The 21,035-nt window shown below is 51.2% G+C and overlaps 3 protein-coding genes across 7 annotated transcripts; 1 reads left to right on the forward strand and 2 right to left on the reverse strand.

The window, feature by feature from the left end:
- Positions 1-68: 68 nt before the first annotated feature.
- rabep2 (rabaptin, RAB GTPase binding effector protein 2) lies at positions 69-6,442 on the reverse strand. Of its 3 annotated transcripts, XM_018764298.2 has the most exons (13): positions 6,193-6,442; positions 5,577-5,858; positions 4,944-5,035; positions 4,308-4,709; positions 3,928-4,023; positions 3,382-3,480; positions 3,158-3,286; positions 2,953-3,031; positions 2,810-2,821; positions 2,664-2,719; positions 2,376-2,474; positions 2,153-2,269; positions 69-2,067 (listed from the first exon to the last, which is right to left on the reverse strand). In XM_018764298.2, the coding sequence occupies exons 1-13, from the start codon at positions 6,248-6,250 to the stop codon at positions 1,963-1,965; spliced, it is 1,626 nt and encodes a 541-aa protein (XP_018619814.1). In that variant the 5' UTR covers positions 6,251-6,442; the 3' UTR covers positions 69-1,962. The 3 variants fall into 3 exon arrangements, with proteins under 3 accessions (XP_018619814.1, XP_018619815.1, XP_018619816.1); XM_018764299.2 differs by lacking the exon at positions 2,810-2,821; XM_018764300.1 differs by lacking the exons at positions 69-2,067; positions 2,153-2,269; positions 2,376-2,474 and adding an exon at positions 2,489-2,543.
- A 398-nt stretch (positions 6,443-6,840) lies between these two features.
- On the reverse strand, positions 6,841-10,759 carry LOC108941702 (uncharacterized). Its single transcript, XM_018764490.2, has 13 exons — positions 10,688-10,759; positions 10,437-10,589; positions 9,950-10,061; positions 9,707-9,800; positions 9,441-9,495; positions 9,177-9,317; positions 8,792-8,952; positions 8,610-8,708; positions 8,306-8,451; positions 8,013-8,184; positions 7,724-7,836; positions 7,453-7,537; positions 6,841-7,308 (listed from the first exon to the last, which is right to left on the reverse strand). Exons 1-13 carry the CDS (start codon positions 10,725-10,727, stop codon positions 7,252-7,254), a joined length of 1,428 nt encoding a protein of 475 aa, XP_018620006.1. The 5' UTR covers positions 10,728-10,759; the 3' UTR covers positions 6,841-7,251.
- Positions 10,760-11,891: 1,132 nt separating this feature from the next.
- Positions 11,892-20,823, forward strand: sh2b1 (SH2B adaptor protein 1). 3 transcript variants are annotated; one of them, XM_029254427.1, is made up of 11 exons: positions 11,892-12,344; positions 12,447-12,621; positions 13,571-15,600; positions 15,831-15,932; positions 16,021-16,112; positions 16,359-16,444; positions 16,755-16,910; positions 17,147-17,364; positions 17,463-17,637; positions 18,415-18,505; positions 19,633-20,823. In XM_029254427.1, the coding sequence occupies exons 3-11, from the start codon at positions 13,924-13,926 to the stop codon at positions 19,652-19,654; spliced, it is 2,619 nt and encodes an 872-aa protein (XP_029110260.1). In that variant the 5' UTR covers positions 11,892-12,344; positions 12,447-12,621; positions 13,571-13,923; the 3' UTR covers positions 19,655-20,823. The 3 variants fall into 3 exon arrangements, with proteins under 3 accessions (XP_029110260.1, XP_029110258.1, XP_029110259.1); XM_029254425.1 differs by lacking the exon at positions 18,415-18,505; XM_029254426.1 differs by lacking the exon at positions 18,415-18,505 and having other exon boundaries at positions 12,468-12,621.
- Positions 20,824-21,035: the final 212 nt, after the last annotated feature.

The following is a 21,035-nucleotide window of genomic DNA, read 5'->3' on the forward strand; positions in this document are numbered from 1 at the left end:
GGCGGTTCAGTAGACATTGTCAGGGAACAGCCAAAGGGTCACCGATGTACAAACAGAATCCAAAGGGGCAAATCCAAGAACCGTAATCCAAGAAACAGGAGAGTGATCAGGCAAACCAGTGAGTCGGAGACGGGGAGCAAGGCGAGGAACGAGGGGCAGGACGAGGATCGAGGAGCAGGGCGAAGAACGAGGATCGAGGAGCAGGGCGAGGAACGAGGAGCAAGATGAGGAGCACAAGTGATCAATAAGGGTGAACAAGGTTCCGCATGGGGCTGTGTTCCGCAGCCCCTTTTCAAGCTTGTGCTTGCTAATTCGAAGCAGGTGTTCCCTGTTGCGCAGCCGTGGGGGGCGTGACAGTGGGTCATCTCGGGAGTTCCAGCACTGCCTCACCCTCCTACACAGAGTTACAGCACACAATAGGGCAACGCAATCAAATGTAAATATATTTAGTGTTTGCAGGGGGAATCTGCATGTGCCAAATTCATATTTGTCTTCATCTTTGACATATTTGTCTTCATTTCCAAATCACTTGCTGGTGAGACAGACAGAAGCACACATATTAAGAATAACGACCAAAAAAAATACATTAAACACAGTATAGGAACTGTGTGGAAATGTGGCGTTATTACTTCCAACCCCCTGCACCCATTCACTTTTAAACATTTACTCTGAAGTGAAGTGTCACAGACGAGTTCTCAGACCCCAAGATCCCAGGTTAAGTACTATAGTATACTGTACAGTAGTATACAGTAAGAATAAACAGATGACTTCATTACAGAAAGACGACGCAAGAGGAAATGACGCAAACCCCAAAAAATGACATTCCACTGTAAAATTCCTGAGGGAGAAATCTAGAAAACAGTTCACAGAGCCGTTTCCCCCATCCAGTCCAGCTCGACTCAACGCTCCGTCCAGAGACAGCGTCCTGCAAGCTGAATGAGCCCTTGGGATGTGTCCAGACAGCCTTCTGCTTTTGAGTCACTCAACCATGAAACCACCTGAATGAAACACTTTGGGGTCACTGGCAAGTGTTCTCAAAGCCAGGGTGCAGGGCACTGGGCCAGCAACTGGAGAATGGACACGCAGGGAAAGGATCAGTAAGAATGTGAACTCACAACCATGTTCCTTCTGATTAACATATCGGGAAATACAAACAGACAGGTACAATAGTGTGAGAAAAATCGAGCGGAAGGAGATGTGCACGTTACAGTAGTGACTCCATCCCCTCTGAATTACAAGCAGTCACTGCCTGGAGCAGCAGGTATGGAATGGATTCAACACAGCAGCACTTCGGACTTTTCAGTTTCACTGGAGCTGAACGAGGAGAGCAGATAAGCCGGAGTCAGAGTGACCACACCCCTTTTCAGCGGAGAGGCCACACCTCCTTCAAGCATCATGGCAACAAACACTTCACATGGCAGTGTTACATGTGCCAGGAGAGGTGAAGGACAGCACAGTGTAAGACTAGGACTGGTGTCCAGACAGTCCAAAAGAGCACCTTAAACGTGGGAACGTTCAGCATCCGACACACGTCTCTCTGAACATGGGTTTGTTTGTTGGGGAGCTAATTATTTCCTTTTAGTGCACGCTCAACACATGAAGGAAGGGGCAGCAGTCAAATCTCTGTGCAGCCATGACTGTACCTGTCAGTACTTGATGTTCAGCAGTACAATTTGCGGTACACTCTGCCTTAGCGCGCCACTTGGGAGGTAGCAGTCTGGTGCCGCAGAATAGATTAGTCAACAACATATGTTAAACAGTTCTAACAATTACTTAGTCTATTCAATACATCAGAAGAAGATATGCAGTAATTTTGGAAAGTTTTAGCCTTCGATTTAGCCATTCACGCATCTGGTTAAAATCTGATGTTCAGTATTGACACGTGGAACGCAACGACTGAGAGTCCGCCTCCTTCGTAAAACCTCTCAATGTATTCGTGTGTTCATCGCTAATCTCATTGGTTCACAGGGTGTCCGTGACCTTTGAACTGTCATCGCTTGGCCCCTCCTCCAAGACCTCCCTCACTTGGTCCATTGATTCAGCCTGACGGATGAGCTCCATCTTCACCTGAAGGGGACAAAAAGAAAGGGAGAAGATGGAGAATGCGACTGGACGGAGGGGACTCGGGCACAGGCCAGGTAAGGACGCACACCTGCAGGGACTGGGACAGCTGCACAAAATCCCTCTGCACGGCCTGACTCGTGTCCAGCTGACTGCGCAGACTGATCATCTGACTGCGCAGTTCCAGGCACTGCTGCTCCAGGAGTGACTGAGGGAGCGAGAGAGAGACAGAATAACCAAATAGGTGCGCAAACACACAAACTCGAATCACCCGGAAAGCCCAGCGCGTCAGCGAGCGCAGGAGGGAAACAAACCTTCTCACTGCTCTGGGCTTTGTTGTCTCTCTGCAAGTGAGACAGCGCCACCTGAAGTCCAGTCAGTTCAGTGCGACAGGCCTGCAGCTCCTGTTGCAGCTTGGAGAGAGAAACGTGGGATGGTCATTCTGCTGGTCTCATCTCAAGATCACCTGAACCCTGGATCATCTAAACCCACAAAACAGCATCGTGAGCAGGACAGTTACTTTGCACAGTTTCAGTTATGGGCATCTCTCCTCCGTTTAATCCTGGTGGAAAACCACACCACCAGAACAACGTGTTGAGTACCTTCTCATTTTGGCCCTGGATTCGGTCCGTTTCCGTCTTCAGACTCGAGAGGCGAACTAAGTGCGTGGGAAGGAAAGCTTCATTAGGCCATGTCCCCACGTCCAGTGACAGGAACAGGGAAAGAAATCTGTAAACTGTAAGCTTACCCTCCAAGACCTCTGTGAAGGAGAAAAAGGGAGAGCAGGAATAGGAAGAAGAAGGAGGAGAAGAAGAGTTGGTCTAAGTAAAGAAACACCAATAGTGACGGCAAACTGAGGAGACACAGATTGCATGACGGAAGGACACACACCGCTCTCTTCTGTCCGCTGCTCCAGCTGCTCCCTCAAGTTGACTATCTCAATGCGCAGTCTCTCCTCACAATGCGCCCCCTGCAGGCGAGGAACAGCATTACAACTTGTCCGAAACCTGGACTTGTTCGAGCATCGGAGGAGTTTCTCTTGAAGGATCCTGTGGTGAACACCGGCGTACATAAACCACGAAGCGCACAGTAGCACCTGTAGAGCCAGACTGACGTCTGTCGGCTGGACCCTCTCGTCCTCTGCCACGGCCCCCACCGCTGCCTCTCCTCCCTTGAGTCTGGACAGCTTACTGCAGACCTTCCTGTGGGACAGAGACAGCTCTGCCTGGTGGTGGAGAGCGCAGTGAGGAAAGGGTCAGACAAGCAGTTGGAAAGCGAACCCACGATAAGGCCACCGGCTGCATTAGCTCAGGCACTTACCAAGCGGCGCTGAACAGCATTCTGGGATTGGGCAAAGGACTTTTGCAAGTCTTGGAGGAGGGCCTCGGAGTTCTGCACCTGCGATTGCAGCATGGTGACCTGCGTGTAGGAGAGCGAGACAGAGCTGAGAGGGTGGAGAGCAGCACCCGTTTACACACACACACACACACATTTTCAGAACCGCTTGTCCCATACGGGGTCACGGGGAACCGGAGCCTACCCCAAGCGGGACTCGAACCCCAGACCCACCAGAAAGCAGGACTGTGGTCCAACCCACTGCGCCACTGCACCCCCTGCACCCGTTTACATTTCCACCCATTTCGTCTGCACCAGCAGAGGGACAACCAGTGTAAGAAGAAGGGTAAAACACTGGTGAAACAGGTAAAAATGAGGGTGCAATGTGTGCTGCACAGAATCAGAGTCATCATTATGAAGACAAAGACACTGAAGAAATGATGATCAGCAAGAGAAGGGCATGAAGCTGGAGACGGACAGGGGACAGGCGACACAAACAAAGGACAATACGTGACTGGAGGATGAACAGACCTGCCGCTGCGTCTCAGAGCTCTGTGTTCCCAGCTCTCTCTCCAGTTCAGCCCTCTCCTCTCGCACCCGAGCCAGTTCCGCCTGCAGCTCGGCAAGCTGTCGAAGGCGGAGTAGTGGAAGAAGGAAGGGGACAGGCACAAAGCAGGCAAAACAAAACATCTTGTTTCTGACCCCCCCGATGTATCACACCCAGTGATGTCATACAGGTGAAAGCGAAGCACTGCATAAAAATTACTGTCTGCTCTGTGGTCTCATTTATAGGGAGACTACCACGAGATTATTACGGGTTTTATACGTTCCTATAAGAAAACAATCGGCTTTACCCCTTCGCTGGGCTTAAACAGCACTTGCTCCAGCTGACCTCCACCCTGCTGCCTCACCTGTGTGTGCAGTGCATCCCAGTCAGACAGTGTGACCAACCGGTATCCGGGTGGAGGCAGGTAGATGGCCTCGGGCACCAGCGTGCCCGTAGACACCAGGGAGGCTGTGTCCTCCTGGGGAGGGGGTCGCCGGGGAAGCGAGGGTGTGTCCAGGGAGAATGAGGAAAGAGAGGTGGTGTCACAATGGCGAGCGAAGTAGCCCTCTGTTAGCGAGAGCCCTCCCTCATTGTCTCCGTTCTCTCCCATCTGGCTGCCAGGCTCCTCGTCGGTCCCCTCCCCGGCATCACCGTCTCGCCCCTCCGGTCTCCCATCAGCGCACCCGTCAGGATGGGCCGTCGCTTTCTCCTGCTGAACATCTGTCAGTAAAGCTCCATCACCACCCTTCGCTCTCTGTGAGATGCCCTATGGGGATGAGACAGGAAGAAGAGAGAGGAGATGACCAGCACCATCACTGACTGTTCTGGACCAACATGGAGAAGGTAGAGGCAGTCTGAATGCCACAGGACACAGAGAATAACACACGTGTTATGGGCTCAGAAGAAGAAACTCATAGCATGTAGAAACTGAGTCAAAAGGCAAAGTAAAGTGGGGGAGGGAGAGAGAGAGAGAGTGAGAGAGAGACAGACGGGGAAAGACCTTGCTGGGTGGGATGCTGCCTCCGCCCTTCCTCCAGAGTGAGCACTCTGCCTGCAGCGCCGAAATTCTGGCCTCATACTGGGACGCCGTTTCTGTGGGCAAAAGACAGTGAGACCAAGTTGACCGAAAGGGCTGTGTGTACAGTAGAGTGCGTGTGACGATAACATCTCCACATAATACAGTTACCATGGATCAGCTCTTGTTATCGGGGGACCGGAACATGTTATTAGTAGTACACAGTGGAGCTATACGCAGGTACTGGGGAACAAGTAATGCCTGCGTTACTATTATCATTATTATACTATTGTAATTACCAATTTATCTGACACTTTTCTCCAAGGAGACTTTCAATGGGAGGTTTGCACTCTAAGTGTCTTGTAACGTTTTACCCATTTATGCAGCTGGGTCATTTTGCCATATCAATTCTGGGTAAGTATCTTGAGCAAGGACACCAAAGCAGGATCAGGGGTTCAAATCAAGGTGCATTGAATGGAAGGTCACATCTCTAACCACTATGCCACCTGCTGGGCGAGGTATGTGCCGCACACAAGCTGTGTCTGTATCTCTGAATAGTCAATAAATCACGGTAAGAGTGCGTTTCTCCAGGCCGATCCTCGGCCGTTTCCCACCAACCTCTGAGCGCCTCTTGCAGGGACTCCACCTCCTGGTCGCAGCGCCTCTGCAACTCCGCCAGCTCCTCCTGCTTGCTCATCTCGCAGATGGTTGCCACGCCTTGCCAGTGCTCCACCTGCGCTCGGCAATCGGCTAGCTCGGCCTGCAAGCTCGTGACCACGACTTCCGCTTTGCTCACCCCGCAGACCGGCGCCTCGACCTGGGCATCGGCCTCCATACACTGCGCGTGCGCGCCTTGCATTCGGCACTCGTCTGCAGGGGTCTGCGCATGCGCCGACACGTCTGCATTGGAGAGACGCGTAAAAGTAAAACGCAATGGATAAAGCAACGTACACGAGATACTCACTCAAATGCACTTTTGTAGACAACCGTCAAGCATATGACCCACTTGAGAACGTACCAGAAGTTATCGTTTTTTCATAAGGCAACTATTACAGCTTAGTTAGCATCATGCTATCGAAATGACTAGTATTTGGATGTATGACCAACCAACAACTACTACTCGTAAAAAGACGCAGCCCACGTATGCATTTATCCAGCCCCTAACAGTAAGACACTATGTATGATATTCCCTTACACTTTTATACGTCGCGAGTGTAATAAACGTCGTTTTTACCGGATTCTTCTGACGCATTCGTCAGGGATGTTTGTCTTTCTGACTGCTCCATGTCCATCGTGATTAACGAAGCATTTCTCTCTCACAAGTTAAAAACACACCAAGCCAAGTGTTCTCCAGACTCATTCGTTTCGGTTTCCGAGAGGTAAATGGACGCACAAAGACAAAGGGAAAGTTCAAATCCTTTTTTTTCTAAAAGTTCAGGAAACAACTTTCCCCGGTTTAAGCCTACGGAAATTACGCAATCTTCCTCCGCTACGCACCCCGAAGAGGAAGCCGTCTGCAGGGAGCTCGTAAGATACGAACATTCCGTGGGATTCTTATAGATTTGTGCCCTGCGTACGATACGCAAAGTGCGTAAAGTACGGCTTTCACTTGTCAAGTGCCACTCAGCAAATGTGAGCGATACGCGCTTCCTCAGCAGAAAAAAAACGAACAAACTAATTTTCATACCTCGATCGCGTTGACTTGAAACCGCGTCCTTACCGATATTACACCTTTTTACTCTTTATGTTTTACATGCCTTGCTCTTCTTGTCAGTGTTAACTACAGGTTGCTGTATTTGTGTGACAATCATAGGAAAATATAGGCACAGACACCTGGGCATTTGATAAATGCTGCATTTATTGTGACTAGGAGACTGAGTAAATAATAAAAAAAAAAAAAAAAAAAAATACAGCAGCAAGTAGGAAATCCTAAGTTGTTCATAAAAAGTGTTATTCTTGGATAAAAACTGCAGAAAGTGGCAGCACCGGTAGAAAACAGGTCATCGGTGATTTAGTACCAGTAGAAGCTCCTCAAAAATTCTGTTCACTGAAAAGTCTGCAACTGCAGTTTTACACAAGAACACAACAGAAACGTCTTCAGTTCTTCAACAGCAAAGAGACATGAAATACTTTTGTGACGATGTGGTCTGAAAACACAAATCGGAAGAAACGATGGAAAAGCCTGGTGTGAAATGCACTCTTGACAAAGGAACACACTTCTGTGTGCAATGGGTGCACTGCTTTCTGCGTGCTGCTCATCATCTTCAGTCTTCCCTTGTTCTGCCCTGCATCTTCAAGCCATGTCGTGGTCGCCTACACTCTGACGCAGGTACTCCTCGTAGAGCTTCTTCTACACCGAGAGAGAAAGCGCAACAACCGTTAGGGTGCTTCAGAGATGTGGCGTTACAGTAGAGTCACACATCACAGAGACAGCAACCAAAACAAATGTGTCGCTGACAGAAGCGAGCAGCTCTTGTCCTTCCGTTTACCGCACCTTCTTGTTCTTCACGACGTCCTGCACGAACTCTAGTTTCTCATGCAGCTGCCTCTTCTGTCTGCTTGTGAGGGTGGGACGGGTCCTAGCGTGGGAACGAGAGGAAGAATACTTTAACATGACACACTTACGCCGTGCTGCGTCAGATCTAGCTTTCACTGTGTACACAGTAGGATATCCATCCCTACTCCGCAGCTGAGCTGCAGGTAAACGAGATAAGTGATTCGACACCACAAAATACCAATAGCTGGATTCCAAGACCTTTCCCTACCGGAAGAAGAGTCGCGCCAGGAAGAGGAGCGTGAAGGACAGCAAGATGAGGCCCCCGAAGCAGTAGAGCTGCTGCTGGACTGTGAAGGATTCAAACGTGCTTTTCAACCAATCCTGCAGGAATACAGCGTGTAACGGTCACGGTCACACACACACCCTCAACAGTAAGGGGTCACGAGCTGAACGCCAGCAGCCTGGCTGGAGACCAGCACCACTGCCAAATGGCTCCCTTGTACCTCTTAACACACGTGACGTGACATGGAGCAGGGGATTATGGGACGGGTACTCACCAAGTAGAACAAAAGCACATCCGAGATGCTCTGTCCCAGTGCGCTCTTCAGCACCTCCTTCAACACGCTCCCCAGTAACAGGACAGCCACAAGGAGCAGAGGCATGCAGAAGCCCAGCAGCCCCAGGAAGCAGCCCTTGCACCAAGATCTCCGGTTCTCCACGCTGCTCAGTCTGGGGGACACGGAGGGCACAGCGGGACAGTTACACAAAGCACAATCCAGTGTTACCCCCACCATCTGGGACACAGCGATTTCATGCCTCACGTCGCCAACACGCCCAGGACGCCCGACACCTGTCTGCTGTGAGGGTGTCCACGATGGCCTGGCTGATGACCTCGCAGTCCTTCTCCAGCGTGTTCAGCGTGTTCTGCACTGTCTGGTTGATGGTTTTCTCAATGGTTTTGCACACCTCGTCTATCTGGTTCACGCAGCGACTGGACTACACGAGGGCAATGATGTCGTAAGTCCACAGTTTGCACAGTTCATCTTGAGAGAAATGCTGCATTTCCCAGCATATATTCATGTTAGGCACATCTCAATTATCTCTGCAGTAAATGTATTTACAAGCCAGCTGACAAAGGTCTAAGCGTTCCCCACCTTGTTGGAGTTTGGGATGTATATGGTGGGCATGTCAAATCCGCACTTGTTGAGCCCTGGCCTCTTGCACAGCTCCTGAACGATCTGCATCATCACCCTCTGGGACAAAAAAAGCGGACTGTCAGTGAGATCACCGACCACTGACTTAAGCAAAACCCTGCAGGAAGTATCCAGACAACCACCTGTCGGTCCGAGTCGGTTCCAGCCTCATCTGCCTTGGACAGATAGAACCGAAGCTTGTCTCCCTGGGACTCGTTCAGTTTCTCCACAATGTTGAGGGTGCGCTTGCACAGCGCCTGGCCCATCGGGTCGAAGAAAACGAGGATCAGGTCACACAGCTTGCCTGTATGAGGGGTGGGGTGGGTTAGTTCAAACAGAAGACACCATCTGTGAAAGTGCAATGGGAAATGTAAATGCAGTACCTAGACAGACAATAGGAGTGCTGGAGAGAGCAATTACGCAAAGGTGTGCACCAGGTAGCTCTACTGGGCTCCATTCCAATTTTTAACATGCTGTGGTGCCTCACAGAGGGCGGGAACACGTGGCTGAGCAGGTTAAAAGACACACCCAGCCAAAGTATTGCTTGGTCTACGTCGAACGGGTACTTCATGTCCCCATCAACAAGGCCAGGCGTGTCCACAAAGGTGACCAAACTGAAGCGCTTCTGCCGGGAGGTGCAGATCTCCGTGCACAGGTACTCCGACACCCCTGGGGAACAGCGACTCAGTGTGTCATACACCGCAGAGGCTTCTGACAGCAGGAAGTGAACACAAGCACAGTGGGGTCACAGGAGGTCATGATGAAAGGTACAGGGAAGGGAGTCCGTCTAACCTTTGAACTCTTGCAGAGGTTTGAAGTGAGGGTACAAATGAAGCGTTGCATTCCCCTAAAGACAACCCAACAAACAACCACTACTGAGCAGGCAGCACAGTCTGAAAGTGTTACACAACAGCTTTTGGAAATCTTCTCCGCTAAGGTGGATGTCTGTAATAACATGCACATTTACACAGTGATGCTGTGCGCATCATGTAATCGGAACATAACTGAGGTCAGAACTCAGAGGGCGGCGACATGCCAACAGCGGCACAACAACACACCGTGAGACTCTCCCTCTTGCGCCCGCTGGTGACGAAACTGAAGCCTTGGGTCTCGATAGCCACTCCGGTTCGCTGGATGTGCTCCTCCACGTACCTGGAGGATGTAGGGAGAGTAAGACCGAATATGAACCACGGCGACAAGGAGAAGGTTCCAGTGCGGGACAGCTCATACACACACCAAGCGGTGAGGTAAAGAAACGTGAGGTAATGATGGTGTAACTGCAGGGTAACTGCTGTCTGTACCAGTTGATGAAGGAGCTCTTCCCAGCTGAATGGTTCCCCATCAATATGACTGTGATCTTCTTCCTGGGGGGGAGTAGAGCGACCCCCACCGAGCTGGCGAGAGCAATGAGCCCTGGAACAGCAATACCACATCCAGCACGTCAAGAAGATGGTAAACCACCACCTCACCTGGGGTTTTCACTACGTTATTGAGGTAAGCACAGTAAATCACCGCCTGACTAGGGTTTTTCACCACGTTATTACTCACTGCAAGCGCAGTAAAACACCATCTGACCAGGGATTTTTATCGCGTTGTTGATCATGTAACCGACTACTGCCACGGAGCCAGGAATCAGGACCAGCCGTAACCGGACACGGCACACGGTACGGTACCGTACGCCGTAACTGACGAGCTAAGTAACGGTAACGCTGCACCTGATGATCGTTAACTATGGAAAATGACCAAGAATGATCATTCAGTGTCTGAGACGCGTGGAGCCCCACTGACCGCTGCTCCCCTCCGTGTAAATGTGATGACAGTCGCGCAGGATGCGCTCGTCGCACGACACGGAGCCCGAAGAGTCCGCGTTCGCCGCGCTTCGGCTCTTCAGCTTCGCGGACATGGCCGACGTTTCCAAGCGTCTTAGAAACAAGCAAAACACTGCGAAGAAATAGAGAGCGCGCTATGATACTTTTTTCAAAAAAACGCGCGTCCTCCTCAGTCCTTTTCTGTTTAAGAGCGGAAGCTGTCAATCTCACCAAAAATATCCCCGGAGAAGTTTAAATCGCCCCGGTTCATTAAAAAACGTCGGCCACGTCAACGACGCCCCGCTAAGGATCGTGGGAAACGTAGTTCTACATGCCTGCTGGGAAATGTAGTGAGCGGTGGAGTGAAGAAACGGGATTAGGCCCAGGTTTTTGACAGTCTGCGTTTTAAGAACAGAACAGAACTTGGCATAAGTTTAAAATAAAACAGCAGAATGTTTCATTCGAGTTTACTGTTATTGTCAGTGTGAGAAATCTCTAGACTGTATTTATCACATGGGAATTCACTGTTGCCAGTGTAAATCCTGACATGTGATAATTACATTTATTCATTGAGCTGAGTGGCACTGTCAAGATACCGACAATTATTTACCCATTTGTACAGCCGGGATATTTTTCACTGGAGCAATTTAGAGTAAGTAACTTGCTCAAAGGTACTACAGTCGGAGGTGGGAGTGGAACCTGTGGGTCCAAAGGCAGCAGCTCCAAGCACTGCACTACCAGCTGTGTGGACAGATTCCATATTAATATTGCTTAACATCTGAGGCACCTGCTGCCACTTACATCCCAGTTGTTTGTAAAATGTTTGCACAAGGAGAGGCTCTGACACCTAGTTTACTTTCTTTCTCTTCTCCGACAGCTGGCCCGCAGAGCTACGTTCCGGTTCTATACCGTAAAAAAGCCGCGCTGCACGAACGGGCTTTTCAAGTGTCACCAAAGTGAAACTACGGTGAAGATGATGCGCTGCGGGACCAAGAGTGAGGAGATCGGAGCGCTTTCCGCTTCTGGCAGTGCACTGGAGTACAGTATCCTGACAGCATCCCGAATGCAGGCACACAAGAGGAGGAGCTGAAAAGATTCCTCGTGGTGCAGCGGCCACACAAACGTATTCCGCACGCACGCACGCCCCGCATCCAGCATCCCGCAGGATCCCACTGACTGCGGAGCGCACGGCGCCTCCCTCCCTCGTGACTCGTCCCCTGGACTGGAAACAAATGGTGGCGCCAGACAGGACAGGACAGAGAGGACGGTGCGGACAGGACAGCCGCCCTAAGTTGCAGGGTCTCACTACTGTAAACACCGTCAGCTCAGCAGCCCGGACTCCCCACCGGGGGCGATCCTGCATGTTACGCAATAAAACGCCCCCTCCCCTCCCCTCCCCTCCCCTCCCCTCCCCTCAGTCCGTCCGGGACACGAGCGCCGACGCCCCCCCGACTCCTCTCTCGGTCCGTCTCGCGCCCCGTCTCCCGCTGTATCGCGAGACGCGCAGCCTGGGACAGAGGCAGAGAAATATTCATATTTTAAGAACAACAACAACAACGGCGGCGAGGACAGTTCTAAGAACAACAGAATGACGGTTTACTGAACGGTCGGAAAGGCGGAGGGGAAGGAGGGGACACAACACGCCTGGGAAAATGTCCAGAGTCGAATAAAAGACAGCAGAGAGTATCAAAGCCAAGTAGTGTCATGAAAGACTAGCTACTACTAGCGTTAGCCGCTGTTCTAGTTCTGCTAGCTGAGTAACTCGCTAATCAATCACTGCTTGCACCGGACGAGCCCCTCTGCTCTGCGCTACTCTCCCGTACCGTACCGTACCGTACCGTACCGTACTCTACCCTGTTAGCTACACGACGGCGCGGCCGAACAAAGGGTGAGCTGAGCGCGCTATTCGGACTAGCTGCTGGCCGTGCGAGTCGCTGCCGCTCAGCACTAGTTTATTTACTCAGTCAGTGTGTGTACTGTGATCACCCAGAGTCTGACCGCTGCGCTGCAGTGCATGGCCGCCGGTGGAGAAACGAAGCCCGAGCTGTGCGACGCTGCTGGAAGCCGCTCCGCTCCTCTGCTGCTCTGACTGACCCGCCTCCCGCGGCCCCGGCAGCTCCGGCCTCAAAAGCCCCGGCCTCGAGTAGCTGACGGAGCCGACGATGGTGAGCGGAGCGGCGGGCGGTGCTGGTGCGCAGGGCCGGTCTTTCAGCTGCGCGCATTGCACACGAGCGTCGCTTGTCCTACAGCAGTTTACATGTTTATTGTCTCCAAAGTGCCGCACGTGGCGGAGCGCAGTTAGTATCGTGGCTCAAGCACAGCGGGCCACTAGGTGGCGCAGTGGTTAGAGCAATTGGGAGCGTTTGAGTCCAGTGTCCTGCTGTCGTGTCCCTCGTCAAAGTACTGTACTTACCTTGAGTTTGATATGATGACAGTTACCCTTCTGTACGCATAGATACATCAGTGAATGGATCAACTGGTAGCGTAGCGGTTAGAGCGACTGCCTTTGGACGCAAAGGTTGCAGGTTTGAGCCTTACCTCTGGCTGTAGTACCTTTGAGCGAGGTAGCCAAATTGCTCCAGTAAAATTACCCAGCTGTAACCTGTAATTGTAACCTCAACACTGTAAGTTGCTTTGGAGAAAAGCGTCAGCTAAATGAATAAATGTAAATGTGTACATAGCTTCGTGTGAATAGCTCCCATTTGAAGTGACTTTGGAGAAATGCAGCATTGGATTAATGTAAACATAATGAATGAGCATGTGGCATGTTGGTGTAGGAAAGAGCTGAAGCTGCAGGCACATGTGGACATTTGAGGACAGTGAGTCCCTCTGCTTCCCCGGCCGAAGGGCTGCTCTTTTATTCTCGTCCGTCCATCCCTTACCGCTTTTCCATTTGAAAGTTTATGAAGTGTTGGTTTGTTTGTTTATTTAAGTTATGCCATTTTTCTGCAATTTTAAAAAAATCTTTAATTATAAATTTGCACAGCTATTATTTTGCACACATTCCTAACTGAAATGTCAATATTGCATATTTGAGCCCTTATTAATACTTATGTGAGGTTTGTGCTTTTATTTATTAAATGTGCTTTTATTTGTTTGTCTTTTTTTTCCAAGATTCTGAATTGGTTCAGTGGAGCTCTGAGCTGGCCTTGCAGGAGGGAGGAAGGAGGCCACTGAAGAAGAATCAAGTCCATTTGTCCCCCTTCTCCATCCCTCCATCTCTGCTCCTTCTGCCACCCTCCTTTGCTCGCATCTGGGAGTGAATGGCGCCTGACTTCTAAATGAACACTTTCCTCCCTGAACAGAAATTGGTTTCTTAGCCAGACATTGTGTTCTTACTGTGTTTTTGTAACCCATGTGAAGCCAATGAGCAGAAGTCACTTTGTCTCTGGCCGCCACCGCTGCAGTAGTCCTGTACAGCCACGTTAACGGCTGCAGCAGTTAGCCAGAGGTCCGTGAAAACAATCATGAACGGCTCCCTCTTAACACCACCTAGCCCTCAAGCCTCAAACACTTCGCCCCTCCCACCTTCCCCATCTCCTTCTCCGTCTCCCCCTTCACCCTCCCTCCTGCCTCTGTCCAGCCGCCCACCACCCTTGCCCCCTCCACCGCCGCCTCCTCCAGCCCAGTCCTCCTCGCTGTCGGATACCCCGACTCCATCCCCATCCCCATCGCTCAGCTGGACCGACTTCTGTGAGCTGCACGCGCGGGTGGCAGCAGGGGACTTTGCTCGTCATTTCCGGGCGTTCCTCTTAGAGAACCCGCATTACTCTGCGGACTCGGCTGGAGCCTTCTGTCGCCGCTTCACGGATAGGTTTGTACGTCACTTTGAGAGTGAGCTGGAGGGCAGAACCACGGTGAAAGAGTCAGCAAGCTGGGTTCCTAATTCGGATGCCACGTCACTCGAAGAGGAGCCCTCTCCCCCATTGGCCTCTGAGACCACCTCCGGCTGCCCAGCTACTTATCTTAGGCCAACGCCAAAACCCCAAGCACTCCGCGGGATGCAGGATACCCGTGGCAGTGAACGGTGTCCGGCATCATTTCAGGACACGTATGCTCACACTCAGATCCTCCCCCCTTCCTCCTCCTCCTCCTGCTCTTCCTCAATGGGTGGAAACAATGGTAAAAGGGAGGATTTGGGTATCGTGGCAAGGCCATCTCATGGAAACACAGCAAGGAATTGTGAGGAGGAGGATGAAGGCAGCTGGGTTGGGCCAGTTGGAGAGGAAGCTGAGGCGGAGGAGGCGGAGCGAGAGGCTTGTATGGACAATTCCGATGCCTGTTCGATGCTGAAAACCCCGCCCTCCTCAGCATCCTTGACCTCCGCCGCCAAGGGAAACGGTACGTCCGTGGGGAATCACCCAAAAAATAAACTGAAGAAGCGCTTTTCTCTGAGGAACGTGGGGCGCAGCGTGCGGGGCATCCTGCACTGGCGCAGCTCCTCCAGCGAATCCCCGCAGAGCTGTAGATCTGCGAACTCAGCGTCACTCAGCTCCAGCTACAGCTACACCATGGGCATGCAGGATGGCAAGAGAAGCTCAGGCTCCCAGCCGCAGACCCCGACCTCGCTGCCCGTCTCCCTCTCCCTCCCACTGCCTCTTCCACACTCCTCTTCCTCTTCACTGCCGCCTTCCTCTTCAAGCAGCGCCACCTCCCTCTCCCTCTTGGAAGCGAGGGATCGGCGGAAGAGCAATGGAGAAGGCTTAGTGCTGGGAGAGAAGGAGAAGTGGAGCCATCGCCTGGAAAAGCTGCGCATCTCCCGCTCCCCACCCCCACAACTCCCTCTGGCCTCCTCCCTCTCCTCATCCGCACTCGCACCCGGTGGCATCATCGGCCCCAGGAAGACGGGCAGGCTAGTCCGGGAGGGAGGCGTGACTGTTAGCTCCTCTTCAGACGAATTCTCTAGTTCGCACGGTTTCTCTGGCTTCTCCTTCGGACTCCACCATCTTCACCATGGCACTGAGAGCAGTGGCATTGCCTCAAACGCGGTCCAGCCAGGGACCGGTCTCCCTCCAGCTGCAGGGGCCGCTGTGGGCTGGAGAGGCAGCCGCTGGCAGAAGTGTCGCCTGGTCCTGAGGGCACGGGAAAAGGAGGGAGGCGAGAGAGGGGAGGAGTACTTCTTGGAGTTTTTTATCCCTCCGAAGGCAAGTTCTTTGAGAAAGTGCTTGAAGGTTTAATCTTAAAGTGTTTTGTTAGTCATAGTACGCTTTGTTTTTTCAAAAAAACAAAAAGTGTCCTTTCGTTTCTGATAATTACATTCTCATAGTTATACTCGCAAACAGTCTCTTCCTCTTTTCCAAGTCTTGTTGCCGTGATGTTTGGCTTGCGAAATATAACATTCTTTCATACTAAAATAACATGCCACCCCTTCTAGGCCTCCAAGCCCCGGCTCACTGTCTCCTGCTGCTCCATCCTGGATGTGAGGAGCACCACGGCCCTGGAGGTGCCGGACAAGGAGAACACCTTCCTGCTGCAGGTGCCCCACGCCTGTGTTCTGTGGTGGCCGGTCGTCACTCGTGCTCAGTGGGGCACGTTAGCAGTAACTGCCAGTTGTATGCCTGCAGGTGGAAGGGCCAGTGCAGTACGTGGTGGAAACAAGAGACGCGGTGCAGTTGAAGGTCTGGCTGAGCGATATCAGGAACGCCATTTGTTTGAGGTGAGCTCTGGATGACGACCAGGGGAAATGTGAGGGGGGAGGTGGGACAACAAAGCAGTTCCTTCCCCTTCCCAGTCATTGCAAGTTTGCAGACAGCAAACCCACACCTTTACAACAATCATAGTAAAATAAGTACATGCTTCTCGAGCCGTGGTTATGGGAAGGGGTCCTCTTCAGGCCCGGGTTTTCCCTTCCTCTTAATTCTTAAGCTCCTGAGTGAAACAGTGTGTCGTCTCTTGGTCACAGCGAGAACGAGGACATGGAGGGTATGTGCGCGGGCGGTCAGACGGAAATCAGTGGGACTCCGGAGTTCAGCGACCGCCTCTCTCAGGGTCAGTGGTGAGAATGGGTGTGGTGTCTGTGGTCTCTGTGAGTGTTTGTGTGTGTGTATCAGTGAGATCCCATTAAGATGATGAAACTCTTTTTAATCTGCCTACTAACATTAATGATGACTCCTCTGTTTTACGTTTCAGCATTCTTAATTTCTGTCATTGTTGTGTGTGTGTGTGTGTATGAACATCTTTACCGGAGAACTGAAATGCAGAGTAAAATAATTACGTTACTTTATACCTTAGTGGAGCTGTTGTTTGTCATCACTCTTTGGAAGTATATAGTTTGGAACATGTAATCTGCTTGTCATAGTGTGTTATGGGGGTGTCAGTGGTTCCTCCCCGATACTGGAACCCCTCCCACCTGAACTGCCCCCACGTGCCCCTTTTGACGAACCTGACGGTCGGCTCCTGGGCGGGGGCGGAGCGAGCCTGGGCACTCCTTTTGCTGAGACGCCAGATGCCACAGGTGACGAAAACAAGCAAAGAATATTATTTCACATTAGTGATGCTGTCGGACTGTTAGGAAAGCCTTTTTCTCGTTTTGTCTCCACTCTGTAAGTTTTCTTATTATTATTACAGTTATTATTATAGTAACACAGAGGTGTTATAGATAAACAAAAACAAACCAGCATCAACTTTGGCCAAATGTGACCTGGAGCACTGCTCAGTGTTGTACTAAGTGTAGCCGATGGCCACCCCTAGGCTCCTTTCTCTTCTCCGACGGACCAGCACCGATATCGGAGGCGACGGAGCACCCACTAAACGAGTGCCAGTGGTTCCATGGCACCCTGTCACGGTTGAAGGCAGCCCAGCTGGTCCTGGCGGGAGGCCCCGCTAGCCACGGTGTGTTCCTGGTCCGGCAAAGCGAGACCCGCAGGGGCGAGTACGTCCTCACCTTCAACTTCCAGGGCAAGGCCAAGGTAAGCCGGAGATACGAAGACCCCCAGGAGCTGCTGTCTGATAAATGTTGGCACGCTTGCATGCTCTGCCTTGTGGGTAACATGGGCCTCCCCCTCAGCACCTGCGTCTGTCCCTGAACGAGGATGGCCAGTGTCGAGTTCAGCATCTTTGGTTCCAGTCCATCTTCGACATGTTAGAGCACTTCAGGGTCCACCCCATACCGCTGGAGTCGGGTGGGGCCTCTGACGTCACCCTCATCAGTTTTGTGGGGGCCACGGCAGTCCGGCAACCAGGTAACGAGGCCATTGTAATCAGCTGCTCTTCCCAGTTGTCCTTTTGCACACCACGATCAGTTACAGGGTAGAATAACACAGTACGCAATAGAGATAGTTGTGTTTGGGTTGAATGACCAGAGCAGAAGAACCCTGGTTTAGGTTTGCAGGAGCGTTATGAACTGTGCAAGAAAACAGTTGGAGCATGACTGCCATTACTGCCATTCCATGTAATGTTCAGGTCACATGGCCATGTACCTTTTTTCTGGCGGTTAAATTTGTTAATGTTGCTTGCAGAAATGCTGTGATAACTATGGAGTTCCATCATGCGTTGTACTGTTTGATTCCCCCCCTTCCCCGCCTCATTCCATCACCTGCCTTCCAGGTTTTTGTCCAGTGCACGTGTATCATTTTCTGTGAGAATTCCCGTCCTCTGACCTGGGTCCATTTTTCCACTTGCCGCTTAAACGAGTTGTATGTAGACATGCCGTACATGGCCACTCCTTCACCTAACATGAACCAGACCCAGTGGACCCCCTTTCTCAGTGTCAGTCAATATGATGAGCATGGCTTCTTCATTTGGCTGCTCTACACTTGACGCAAGCTGCCCTTTCCTGCTGGTCGGTGCCTCTTGCTGTCAGAAATGCGTCCATCCTCCCCTTCCCTTGGGCGCCTTAGTGCCTGCAGCAGCAGATAACAGCTGGTGACCCCCTCCTTGCACCTCAGCCGCCCCTCCATGCGTTTCAGAGCTCTGATTGGCTGTCTTTGTTGTTGTTTGTCCTTGGGTCATCTTCGCAGGCCGGGACAGGGCAGGCAGCCGGCCCACAGTCTGTGATGTCATCACCCCGCGCCTCCCTGACTCTCCATCAACCCCCATCTCTGACTGTGTGTAAGTGAGACCAGACACAACAGAGGACGAGCAAGCCAGAGTACAGGGCTATAGGGTGAGGCAGGGGTGCGAGGTGGAACCGATAGGAATTGGAAAATGAGGAAGAATTCCACAAGAGTGAGAACCAGGGAGGAAATGCAGGATGTTGAGGAGGTAAGGAGCAGGATTGGTGGGGGGTGGGGACAAAGAATGGGGAGAGGAGGCAGGTCAGAGTGTGAGGGACAGAACTGGTCCAGCTCAAGGGTAAACGGTGGTGTAATGGCTGAGGGCTGAATGGCTAGGCAGCAGAAGAGATAGCAGGAGCAGGCGAGAGAGAGAGAGGAGAGGAAGGAGAGGAGTGGTGTGATCATTCACCATAATGTATGAGTGGAGATGGAGAGATAGACCATTAACTCACCATAGTGCTCTGATGTGTCCCTGTTCTCTGTTCCATCCGTCTGCACCAAGTCTGCAGGTTTATTTACACTTTGTGCTGAACCGCATCACCATGATGTCCTCTACAGAGGACAAGTCACTATGATTCTCTGTTAAGCCACCACACACATGTAAAACCCATGGCTGCTGTAAGTAAAGAGGGCAGCTGTTAGCATGCACACAGGTAGGTCTTATTTCCATGAAAAGGAGAGCAGCCACACCATAGGATCGCTTCCTCCAACCTCCACGTCGCCTGAACGGGACTGAAGATCCTTGCTCATAAACATTTCACCTGCTCGTTGCATAACTGGCAGCCAAATTATAGGATGATTACGAGATGTTTGACAAGGTGGCAATCAGAGTATTGTGCCCAGTATATACTGCTTTTTGTATGTCTTTGGGGTGAAAGTCTCCCACCAAGAACATGTATATCTCCTCACCTCACTATCCAGTCCTGCATGTCTTAGAAAAGCAGGGTTTCTCGTCTTGGATCATATCAGTGTGTAGCTTAGGATGCTAAAACCAAGCCATGAAATTCATTGTCACTGTCTTCTTGTCACGATTCCCATGTCCCACTCTATGGACTCCTGTATCTCTTTAGTCTATCTGTCTGTATGTCTTCTCTCTTTTTCTGTCTCTGTCTCAGCCTGTCTCCCCCCCACTGCATCCTTCACATTGTTTTTATCACTGTCCCTCTCTCTTTCCCCGCACAGACTTGACCAGCAGACCCCGTAGCCCCCCTCAACCACCCCCACCACCTCTACCACCTGGGCGACCACCACCTCCTACCCCTCCCCAAGACCGGGCTGATGAGGCGGAGGCTGGTGGAGGGAGTGTGGTGGGGGCTGGAGCAGGAGCAGAGGACTGCGAGGATCGGGACATGTCCCTGCGGCAGCTGGAGGGGGCAGAGGGGGAGGAGCGGGAGGGTGGTCGAGCAAGAGCCATCGACAACCAGTACTCCTTCTTCTGATGATTTGTGGAGAGGGTGGTTGGGTGGTGGGGGGGGGAAGGAGGGTGGGTGGCCCAGGATGGGAGAGTCATCAAGAGCCATTGACAACCAGTATTTTTTTTTTTTTTTGTAAAAGATTGAGGGAGTTAAGGAAATACTAACACTATTAAAAATGTGTGTCCTAAGTGATGCATTGAGCTTGAGGAGGAAACGGGAGAGAGAGCGAAACAGGCAGAGAGAGTAAGGTGCAGGAGAAAGGCAAGGTACGAAAAAGGGGGGGGGGGGGGGGGGGGTGTGACTGAAGACAAGTCGCACTTCCCTGGGGAACTGGAGAGACAAGTTGCTTCACTACAGCATGACACTTCAGGTTCATGAGGAAGGTGTACACACTACCCCAGAGCAGACAGGTCAATAAGAACACTATTTCTACAGGTGTGTGTGCGAGTGTGTCCATTCATGTGTTCATAAGCATGCACATGCATTAACAGTGCAGCACATGATGAGTTTGGAAAGAGGAACTCTAAAACTAGGGGAACAGGACACCTTTACATCTCTCTGTCTCTCTCGCTCTGTGTAGTTTGTAGATGAGGAGAGAGGAGGACTTGAGGGAGAGAGAATGTCTTTCTTGTCAAGACAGACAATTAATAATAATAATAATAATAATAATAATGTCCCAATAATAGTATTTTTTTTTCTAAAAGGCCTTTATGTTGTTTACAGTTTGTATAATCCTCGTTTTCCTGCTCTCAAGTTGTTTTGCCTGTGCCTTTTATATTATTTAACCTCACTTAATATGTCTTCATCATTCTGTTTGTCTACCAAGGTATTTTGCATAATTTGTGCATTTTGTTAACCTTTCTGCTTGTGCCTTTTTGTCCCCCAGCTCTGTGCCAATCATTTTCATTTTGTGCCCTTTGGTGCAGCCTGCTTCTGTGTGTGTTTCTCACACTGAGATCTCTCTGTGCCTTTCTCTCTCTCTCTCTCTCTCTCTCTCTCTCTCTCTCTCTCTCTCTCTCTCTCTCTCTCTCCTTTCTCCTCTCTGTGTTGGGACCGTGCGTTGAGGTGGACACTGTCATCCACCCGTGTGTGATTAGAGCTTCAGGTACTACATTGACTATTAATTATATTGATAATATAATATAATTATACTGAACCAGTCTGCCTGTG

The sequence above is a fragment of the Scleropages formosus genome, chromosome 8, assembly GCF_900964775.1.
Source record: "Scleropages formosus chromosome 8, fSclFor1.1, whole genome shotgun sequence".
In the NCBI taxonomy this organism is placed as follows: Eukaryota; Metazoa; Chordata; class Actinopteri; order Osteoglossiformes; family Osteoglossidae; genus Scleropages; species Scleropages formosus.